Source organism: Sinocyclocheilus rhinocerous, unplaced genomic scaffold (assembly GCF_001515625.1).
Source record: "Sinocyclocheilus rhinocerous isolate Xijiao unplaced genomic scaffold, SAMN03320098_v1.1 scaffold200, whole genome shotgun sequence".
Lineage (NCBI taxonomy): Eukaryota > Metazoa > Chordata > Actinopteri > Cypriniformes > Cyprinidae > Sinocyclocheilus > Sinocyclocheilus rhinocerous.
This window is the reverse complement of record NW_015641014.1, coordinates 2,954,891-2,965,713: the sequence shown is the minus strand read 5'-3', so window position 1 is coordinate 2,965,713 and position 10,823 is coordinate 2,954,891. Positions and strand designations below refer to the sequence as shown.

General features: G+C 38.8%; 2 protein-coding genes and 1 long non-coding RNA gene across 3 annotated transcripts in view; 1 reads left to right on the top strand and 2 right to left on the bottom strand.

Moving 5' to 3' along the window:
• The window catches only part of lmod2a (leiomodin 2 (cardiac) a), a 3,776-nt gene extending 2,372 nt beyond the window's left edge, over window positions 1-1,404 (bottom strand). Inside the window, exon 1 of the mRNA XM_016569875.1 lies at window positions 1,159-1,404. Coding sequence (XP_016425361.1) covers window positions 1,159-1,404 — 246 coding nt within the window. The remainder of the gene's footprint in view (window positions 1-1,158) is intronic.
• A 1,269-nt stretch (window positions 1,405-2,673) lies between these two features.
• Window positions 2,674-7,009, bottom strand: LOC107753629 (ankyrin repeat and SOCS box protein 15-like). The gene is made up of 10 exons (XM_016569838.1): window positions 6,958-7,009; window positions 6,400-6,504; window positions 6,253-6,290; window positions 5,985-6,116; window positions 5,423-5,581; window positions 5,106-5,351; window positions 4,811-4,982; window positions 4,045-4,573; window positions 3,334-3,487; window positions 2,674-3,227 (listed from the first exon to the last, which is right to left on the bottom strand). The coding sequence occupies exons 2-10, from the start codon at window positions 6,498-6,500 to the stop codon at window positions 3,055-3,057; spliced, it is 1,704 nt and encodes a 567-aa protein (XP_016425324.1). The 5' UTR covers window positions 6,501-6,504; window positions 6,958-7,009; the 3' UTR covers window positions 2,674-3,054.
• LOC107753631 (uncharacterized) lies at window positions 6,213-8,758 on the top strand. The gene is made up of 3 exons (XR_001641486.1): window positions 6,213-6,510; window positions 8,359-8,464; window positions 8,659-8,758. It is a non-coding gene; the product is annotated as an uncharacterized LOC107753631 (long non-coding RNA).
• Window positions 8,759-10,823: the final 2,065 nt, after the last annotated feature.

The following is a 10,823-nucleotide window of genomic DNA, read 5'->3' as shown; positions in this document are numbered from 1 at the left end:
TTTTCATTCCGCGTCGCCCTATCAAGCTCTCGCTGGATCCGCTCCTCTGTTATCAACGAGAGGAACGTCTGTTCTTCCTCAACAGGGGGAACAGCCACTTTTTGGTTGTTAAAAAAAGGTGCACTCGTTCAAAACAGTTGCGTTTGATTCCTCACTGGCTGTGCTGATTTAAATCTAGCGCTTCTTTTGTGTTTGTGTCGCAAGTTCAGTGACGCAGGTAGTGACGATTCTCTCCGGCCAATCCGTGATCAGCAGAGTTTATACGTCACGTTTTGGTAACGGTACGGTACGCTTGGAACCCCAACCGAGGTGGTACTAAAAAAAGTACCAGGTACCAGGTACTGTACTCAGTGGAAAACCCCCCAAAAGTGAACCGTACCGAGCCGTACCGTGCCGTACCATGCAGTGGAAAAGCGCCATAAGCTAAGCTAACCAAAGCTATCCATAACTCAGGGGTAAAAATCTTCAAGACAGTGGCCCTCCAGAAGCTGTGTTTGACAGTCCTCCCTTAATTGTACCCTGAAATCAAGTACATCCAGTCCATTTGTACTCGGAGGTTGGAAGTTCCGAGTTCCCAGTAGGAATTTTTAACTGGAACGCCCTCCCAAGTCGGAGTTCCGACTCAGAATCTCTGAGGAATTACAACAATTGGAGCAGTTGGTGTTGGAGCAGGTTGAAGCTAAATTCCGCAAAGTGGTGACCTTCCACAAGTGAGTATTGGAAACGCCTGCCTCAAATGAACTGCTCACAGAAACTTTAGACTTAATTATACATTTAAATACATTTTATATCCCTTAATGAAGCTGCAGATTTTCTTGTCCCCAAGCTAGAAAACTCCTTGTGGAGACCTGAGATTTCCATGGTTTGTGGTTTACCAAAGAGAAAGCCTAACCTGACCCCCACACAAATAATTGTGCTCTTGTTATGTGGATATGACTACACTTTCAGAATACCTTAAATAGTACTTATAGGGGTACAATATCTTGTCACTTGGGCAGTACCCTACAAAGGTACACCTTTGTACCTTACTTAACCATGAAGGGTGTCTTTTAAGGGTACAGTTGCAAGCTCTAGCATTTGTGTCAAGAAAAAACAAATGGAATGCACCTGGTGCATCAAAGTTTGGAATATCACTCAATTTCTGTATATAGACCCTACCTCTAGCAATCTATGAGTCTCATCCTCCCAGTACTTCAGCAGAGCCTCTCGGCTAAAAGTGCCCGTTGGCTGCTTGGCCGTCTGGTCCTCTTGCCTTAGCCCAGTGGGTATGTTCATATCAGGTTCAATTTCAGCCATAACCTTCTCCAGCTCCTGGATTTCCTCATTAGTCAGGGAGGCCAGAAGTTCATCTTCATCGATGTCCTCATACTTGCCAAGCTGTTTGTGGTACCCAAAGTTGCTCATACTTGTAACACTATGTCTCCTTTGTAAGTATGAGTTTTTACGCTGCCCCGATACTTGAATGTGGGATTAGTGCAGGCTTCTGGGCATGTGTTAGATACACTGTTAGTCTAGTCTGGGAAGCTGGTGGAGGAACTTAAGTGGAGGAGGGTGCAGGACAGTGTATCTGCATATGATGGTGTCTCTCTATACGGGACACCAAAATTAGCTTGCAAGAAGAATGTGAGTTCATTTTGTAGTGGTGAGACCTGTCAGCAACTGTTGGCCAAAAATGACATAGGAACTGCCCCTTAGGGATACCACTAAAACTAATCTAATTTGTATTAAGTTACAAGATTCAAGATGCATTAAGATTCTCATGTAACACAGTTTAACCCCCATCAATGCCAACGGTTTTGAAGTTAATAAGCACATACAAGTTTGGTGACCAAATAGACTGGATTTATATACTGCTACCTTTTATGCTCAGCTTGTCCTCCAAAGCAGCTGTGCAGATACCAGAAAACCTCTGGAGCTTTAAAATCGATATTACATATTTGTGCAGTAAGTACTTTTCCCAGATTCTTTTCAAATCCACTGATTGTTGGAAAGTTACCAGCATGCAATATTACAACATTTTGTTAAGGAACCATGTAAACTAGACAGTTCAGGGCCTCCAGAACCAATTAACCAAAGCTAATTGAATATGTGTATAACCTAGCAAACGGGACTCAAACATTGCAATGTCACGATATGCTCACATTTTTTCAAAAGCTATCCATCTGTAACCATCTCTATCAAATGAAATTATCAGATTTACTTGAACAGGCACAGATAAGTATACAGTAAACTATAAATGCCTCTAATGTTTCTGAGAGTTTATCAAAAGGTTAGGTGGTGAGTTTCTGATAATGCATAAGTCAAAGGTTTCTGCTTGACAGGTTGCCGAACATGCTTGTTGATGTTAACAGGGCATAAAGCTATAAATAGATATGACCTGCTTTAGTTACTTCAATTGTGACAATGCAGGTCATTCTAGAACCACAGTTTAGAAGCACTGAGGTGTGACATGCAATCTTTCAAAGGTTTCTGCTTGACAGGTTGCCGAACATGCTTGTTGATGTTAACAGGGCATAAAGCTATAAATAGATATGACCTGCTTTAGTTACTTCAATTGTGACAATGCAGGTCATTCTAGAACCACAGTTTAGAAGCACTGAGGTGTGACATGAGGTTATGTTCATTGTAATAGACACAATAAATACTCCTTGTGTATGTGTTGATAAAGTGCTGTATTAAAAGTTAAAATGAAAACAAATGGAACATCTTGATTGTACACTAGTAGGTGGTACTGAGTGGAAAGCAGTCTGACTTCATAGAACAGGCATCAACCTTTTTATTTTTATCTGATAAAAACATGTTTTTGTCAGATAGAACATTATTTTATTGCACAAATAGCACCAAGACATTGCTTTGGAGCCAAAGTCCTTTGGAAGTGATGCAAAATTCACATTGTAGTGTTCAATGTGAAGTGTTAAAAACACTTAACATTCACATTTTTAAGTGTTTTGAACTCATGACGGACAACTAGCGAAACCTCTGGTCATGTCAACCTCATGTTAATTTGAATAAAACTCAAAGTGCTTTCTCCTTAACTTTTACCCTGAGAGACCATCACTCCTGATACATGATTCGTCCATACAAATCATATTCTTTGTACATCAAGTAGCTTTTCAGTCCTGGTGGGAAAGGACCTGAGTTAATGAACTTTGGGTCACCCAACCTTAGTGGAGTCATCTCTCTCCTGATGGCAAGTCTGCATTGGTGTTGCAGTGAACGAGGATTCCCTGGGAAAGTCATTTTTTTGTGATATGTTGTTATCTAATGCAATTACATCCATATTTTTGTAAGTATAGCTTAAGTGTCCATGCAAGAATTGTTTATGCTACTCACCTAATATTTCTGAAATTTCAGCCCACTCTTTATGCCTCTTTAGAACCATTTTCAGCTTGGAGCAGATGAGAACATGATTGACATAGTCGAGGAGAACCCGCACAGCTCTTCCAGGGAACTGCACTAGCCAAGAGACGCTGATGAAATCACAAAACTACATGCAACAGATGATAGAGACAGAAGTAAAGATACGTATGCCACATATATAGATAAAAAACACATTTCCTTCAGAGGTAAGTAAGCTTAAAATGCATTAGCTCTGTTCCAAAACCTAGTGAGTTACCTTGCTATCTACTGTTTATGATTTTTAACATTTTACTGTTAGCATGTTGCTAAGCTAGCTTTAGCATAGACGTGCAAAGATTGGGTAAAATTTGGAACACTACATAGAAACTGACTTAAATTGAGCCGGAGACTCAACTCGTGTTTGATTTCAGTAGCGTGTCCTATTAGCATGTTGCTAAGATAATGCTGTCAAAGTAGCATAAAGTCAGTTTAAGTTGAATAAAAATACAAATATTGGGTAAAATACTAAAGTTTGGTTGGATACTTTTAAGAATTGAAGGATTTATACACAAAAACATTTCTCTTGCTTTGTTCGCCATCTTGGGTTTATTTTTAACTGAGTTATACATTTGAGAACAAACGTCTGGAATGTGCATACGTTGGCAACTTACTAGGTTTTGGAACAGACATTATGGGTGAACTTACTGGAACCTTCTCACTGGTATGTTCTGAGGAGCGACCCCATGTTGAGTCATGAGGACAACAGAAGCATTTTTCTGCATCATAACCACTGTTTAACAGCAGTCGCATCATCATCTCATCCCTCAGGCAGTATTGTAAGGCAGTGGGAAACTCTGTGTCGTTGACCTCTGTGAAGTAGCAGTTCACATCTGCTTGGCTGGCCAGGAGAATCCTGACAATCTCATACCTCCCAGCTCTCACCGCCACTAGGAGGCAGTGCAGGGGATCCAGGTCCGTTTTGGCTCCTGCATTTAACAGCAACTGGGTGCCGGTCACATCTCCATTGGAGACCGCAAAGTACAAAGCGGTCTTTCGCATATCTCCATACTTCTCAGAAACATGCGTGTCTAGAAGAGCGTTGACGTCGAAACCTCTGTCCACCAGGAGTTCCATGCATCGGACATAGCCTCCATCTGCAGCTGCATGAATTGGGCTCTGGCCTGAGAGACGGAGGGCTCTCCTTGTGGTTACTGGGATTAACATTCTTAAGGCGCTGTAAAGAGAACTAGATTTTAACATTTTCTGAAGAAAATGAGTGGTGGGACTAGTTACTCCATAACCTTCAATGCATTATTTAGGAGTTAGAGGTGAATTCCAATAGATTTGTTGTATAAAGGCAAATCTTGCAAGGCTAATGCTGTCGATTTCCAATTCCAAAGTCCAGTTTAACTTTAGTTAGAGATCGGAGTGATGAAACTAGCAAAGGATTAGCATATTTCGTAAAACTTACAGGTAATGCCCTTTGTACGCTGCACAGTGGATGGGAAGCTGTAAGGAAAGATTAGCGATGTTGGGATCAGCTCCATGTTGAAGTAAAAGTTCAATGCAGTCAGGATTGCCAGAGCCAGCAGCATCATATAGCACACTGTCTCCATTTGGCGCCTGAGCATTTACATCGCCACCTGTTGGTGTGGAGGACATCATGGTTTAGTGTTAGTTTAATATAAATATGTAAATGTATAATGTGAATCTGTATAAACATCCTCATATTTTTTTTTCTAGAAACATTGGTTAACCAGTATTACCATAGTGAATAAGGATGTCCTGCGCCTCTGCTTGTCCGTACTCTGCCGCAATCCCCATGGGCGTCACTCCATGCTCATCTGTCTCCGAGACGTTCCCTCCATGTTGCAGCAGCAGCGTAAGAATGTCAGTGCAGCCCACCTTGGCCGCCTCATGAACGGCAGTCCACTTTTTAGGGCAGGCTTGGTTCACAGATGCCCCCCGTGATATAAGTGTAAAGGCGATTTCAAATGAGTCTGTTCTTACAGCTCCAAAACAAAACACAATAACTTTTTATGAAGGGACTAAAGACACTAAAGAAATTGCAAATGAGACCTACCCAGTAATAAAGGGGATTCATTTTTGCTGTTTATTCTGTTGGGTGAAGCTCCGTGCTCAAGCAGGGTCCTAACAATCTCCACCAGCCCAGCTTGAGTCGCCAAAATCATTGGCGTCTCTCCATCTGCGGTTTCCTCCTCTAAACTCAACCTGTAAGAACCTTTTCAACCAAACCACTGAGTGTTGTATGAACATATCAGACTTGAAACTTAAACTTGATACAGTTAATTTTAGTCATTTTGTTTTGTTCGTTTGGAAAAGAAACAAGCGACCGTTATTTTAAATGAGTCACTGAATTATTCACTCAACCAATTTGTTCAAAAACCATTATTAATTCAGGAACTTAAACAAGTGACTCTTATCAGTCATTGAATCATTTATGTAAATGATTCATTCGGTTTCAATTCATTCAGTGTATTGATCTGAGGCAATGGTTGATTCTGCTGTGACTTTGTTTGGGAATATTTTAACCGGCGGAGCAAAATAGGTCAAAGTATCTTGCAATATTGTGTCCAAAATGTAAGTTACTCAGAATTAATTTCTTGTTTTTTGAAATAGCTCACCATAAAGGACCATCTCCAGCACCTGCACAAATTGCTGGACAGCAGCTCTATGAATTGGGTACCACCCCTTGCTATCCACCTCAGTGAATGCGGCAGGATAGTCTGACAGCTCCTGCAGAGCAAAGAGGTCACCTGTGGGGCCAGATGAAATTACCTTACACTTAGCTAATTATCATCATTTAACAACTTAGTTCAATGAAATGAAATGTGTATTTTCCCTTTAACCTAATTGTTTTACAGCAAGCGTAAAATCTGGTGGGAATTTCACCTCGGAATATTGCATCCAAGATCTTTTGATGTTCCACACTGGATTTATTTGCAGGATAGAAAAAGTGGATGGTAATATAATGTTTACTAAGATATGTTTGCTTTATTTCAAGATTCCAAAAGGCAACTTCTTATGTGAACATCACACCTTCCGAGAGAGGCGATGTCTTTACATGACTCTTCAATGCTCAGTTGGATTGCAGCATCAAGAAGGTCATCGTCCTCATCTAGGTCACCTGATGGATCCATTTTCCTGGAGGTAAATAAAAACCTTTTATATGAACACGTGGGGAGTAATAGAATGTTTTTATTCACATTGTTTGAGATACGTTATAAAAGTCATCTTTGATGTCAAGTGTATTGTTTTAACCAAAACCAAATTCTCAGAATAGTTTAATATGACACTTTAGTCATATAACAGAAAGGTTGAAGTGACCACTCGGTTTCTATAAAGACACTTCTGCTGTAGTTAAAAGGAATTCACTTCGTCTGTCTTTCAAAGTAGCTGTTTTCAGAGAAACACTTACATTTTTACAGTCCGCACAGCCGAACAGGCAGATTTCAACACTTATACACAGCTGGAAACTAACTTTGCGTTAGTTTCAAGGAAATGCTGAACTAGAGCATGCACAACCGACACTTCGTCCGCCACTTCCAATGAATCATTCACACTTCACCGAACAGTAAACAAAGGCTCTAATCTCACCTTGTGAAATACAGTTCCAGTGAAATCACGCGTCTCTCACTGCTGTGCAAGTACTTTAACTACACTCAGTCTGAACTTGAGTGCCCCCCCCACCCTTCCCATGCTCAAAACAGCAACAGACATGCATCTAAATTTGGCGTTCACCTGCTCTGGTCTTTGCCATGCACACCATTAAAGTCAAATGACCACATAATCGCTTGATTTTTTTTATGTGCATTAAAATACATATATTTACACAGCTTGCAAATAAGCATCTGTAATTTGAAATTAATAATTTACAAAATTACCATTTTTTTCATGTTAGTACAGTACATCAAATAACAATTACTGCAATACCACCAATTTGTCAACGTTTGTATACAGTCATACAGTATAAATTTTTATAGCCTTCTATAAATGTAATTGACCCATACAGAGTGCAGCTACTGATATACTGTATACAGTGCAGGCATAACTTTGCAGCTGGGGAAATCCCAGAGTCACTGCATTATAGCCACCATGTGTTCAAAGAATAACTAGAGAAAACAATCTTGGAAAGTCTCGCAGTGGCTTGAAAAAATTCTTCAATTGTCTTAATGTTTAATCTTTTACAAGTATTGGGTAATGTGCTGGATTTCGGCCTACATGGTCAAAACAAGGAATGAATAAAGGAATAAAAACGGGACTTTATGAGGCTGGATTATGAAAGAATAACTACGAATGTGAGCGTAAATATAATTGGAGTTTACAAATTAACAGCATGTTTATAAACAGTCTTCGAAATTTCAGGTTTGGTGATTATGAGTGTTTGGTTTAAAAAAGTATTTAAAAATAGAGGGTGGTATAGGAAAAATAGAGAGTAAAAATGGAAAGAGTAGGATAATAGACAATGACAAAAATAGAGCTTTGTTCTGACTCAAAGCATCTAGAAGGAGTTTAGAATCTGAAACAAAGTATAAATGACAGTGTAGCAGAAGAAACCTTGGTAATAGCACACTGGCACTGTCAAACTGACATATGAATGAAATGACATTTTATTTAATATTCAAGACAGTTACAAAATCACTGTACTATATAGGATTCACCATATTGCATGAATACAATTAACATTATAAAATGCTATTTTTGTTCTAAAACTTAATCCATAAAGTACGAATTTGGTATACAAACAGTTATTGTGTAAAGAAATTGTTACATCAATTAATTTATATAAATGACAATAATGTACAGTACATAATACAATATGTAACATTCAGTGAAAGAACATTCAGACAAGAAAACTTGCATTCATTGTTATAGTTGTATTGATTAAGTCAGATCATATTTCTTGTACAGCAGGTAATTTTTAATCGGAGGTGGAAAAGGATCCATTATAACGGTATTACAGAGTCTTTTAATGGTCATGTGTTTTCTGATTTCCAGACGACAGAGGTGCTTCTGGGATCGTGGGTTGTCTGGAACAAATTCAAAAGCTATTAGTCTGCGTTCCCTGAGACTAGAGAACCATCGATCTGTTGCTAGAGAACAGGTACTATCTTCTCACATGCATTTGGTCATTTTGAGACTCTGAGCTGGAGTTTGCAGAAGTTTCTTCATTTGACCCAGAATGAGAGTCCCGTATGTCATAAAAAAGACTGGCTGAACAGATAAATAATTAAATGTGAACCCAGTGAACTCACTCAAGATGGTGTATATCTCTTCCCACTCCTTTTGTTTCTCCAGATTGGATCTCAGACGTGAGCAGAGGGGGACGCGGCTGACATAGTCCAGTAGGATCAGTACCGCTCGTCCCAACAGGTCAAACAGGCAGCACAGACTCATGAAGTCACAGAACTCTGATGTAATAACAACATAAACATAGCAATTTAAATGTCATAATATTAATTTAGTAATGTAAAATAAATGGTAACACGTACAATAATGTTCAGTTAGTCATTGAACTTGGTATCATAATTAACACTGAATAACATTTTTGACAGCATTTAATATTCTAGGTTAATGTTTATTTATAAATATTTGTTCATTCATGTTCGTTCATTAATTAATATTCATTTGTACAACTTTAAATGTTAAAGTATATATGTAGAAATTTTAATTAACCCAGATTAATAAATGCTCTAAAAAAATGTCATTGTTATTTTGTGACAGCTAATGATAACAAATAAATTTTTTTAGAATATATTACTAAATAATTAAATGTTCAATTATAGTGTCTTTATTCTGTTCCAAAACCTAGTGGGCTGCAACCATTGATTGCTATATTGAACGGAAAGAGACTGAGAACTACAGTCAGCTGAGGTGAGAAAATGTATTGCAAAAGTAACATAATCCATTACTTTAACACACTATTATAATGCATTACTTAATTTTGAAACAAACTTTCCCCAATATTGACAGTTAGACACCAACCGAAAGTTGTTCATTTCCGATGAGAGGTGGTGCTTGAGGCATTTTGAGTGAAAGTGACCACTAATGCCACAAAGATCAAAGTTTATGCAAATGAGCAGGAACACAATGATTGGCAATAGGAGAAAAGACATTGGAAAGGACATTGTTGATGTCATGTTGCAAAGATAATGCCAAAATACACTAATAATCACAAAAAAATATGTAGTGCACAAAATATTAGGAGAAGCCGTCTCATTTTAAAGGGTTAGTTCACGCAAAAATTAAAATTCTGTCATTAATTACTCACCCTCATGTTGTTCCAAACCTGTAAGACCTTCGTTCATCTTTGGAACACAAATTAAGATATTTGTGCTAAAGTCAAGGCAGGCTCTCCATTCCTACCTTTCTCCTTCAAGTTTGGCTGGCTGGAGACTGTGGATTATATGATTATCAAATATCTCAAAAAATATGTATGTCTGACACAGTCTCAATAACTTATCCAACCCTTACATCAGAATTGTGTCCATCCATGTTCAGGACTCTCCCAGAATTGCCTCCAGTACTTTCCCTGATGATTGCATGGCGGCTCGATGGAGCGGTAGAAGTCCTCTACTGTCAGCTTCCTTGAAGGCTGAAGGAAATTGCTTGAGCTCACGGATGACTACAGTATGACCTTATGATCAGGGGACATAAACAGATTACAAAAGTAAAAGCTTTGTTCAACACCACATTTTAAAGCATCAGCTTGATGAATCCATTTAGTAAATTTGGAAAAATCTCACTGTAAAAATTAAAATACTTGCAGCCCAATTAGTGGTTCTTAAGATTATAGTTACACTGGTGGAACCCATTGGAGATCTCTAGGCTCGTTTTAAGAAAGGACTATTTTATGAGGAACTTACAAGATAGAGATCACAAGTTCCTGCAAGAACTCAAAGGAACTTGTCATCACAACACCATTATATGGGAAAGACTTGCAGCAAGACTAGCGCTTGAAGTATATACTTGAGTACACTTGAGTTACTTGAATAGGACGGGGTGTCCAATTCTGCTCCTGGAGGGTCACTGTCCTGCAGAGTTTAACTCCAACCCCAATCAAACAAACCTGAACCAAGATAATCAAGGTCTTCATGATTACAGGCAGGTATGTTGGGAAAAGTTGGAGCTAAGCTCTGCAGGATGTTGGCCCTCCAGGACCAAGTTTGGAAACCCCTGCAATAGGATATTTGAGGGATCTTCAGAAGGGTCCTGAGGTTCTTCAGGGGGTTCAGCAAGTATGGCAATCTGAGGAACCTCAAGCATCTTTTCATGTTTATGGTGATAGAACAGAAACAAAATAGTTGAAGGCATTGATCCATTACCTGTCTGGATTGCTGCCATCAGTTTCAAATTCTCATCACGGGCGGAGCGTCAAGAATATAATGTTCTGAGAGAAAGTATTGCTTTTTGCTATTTTAAATATTCAGTTTCCATAAAAATGTACATATAGTAAAAAAAAA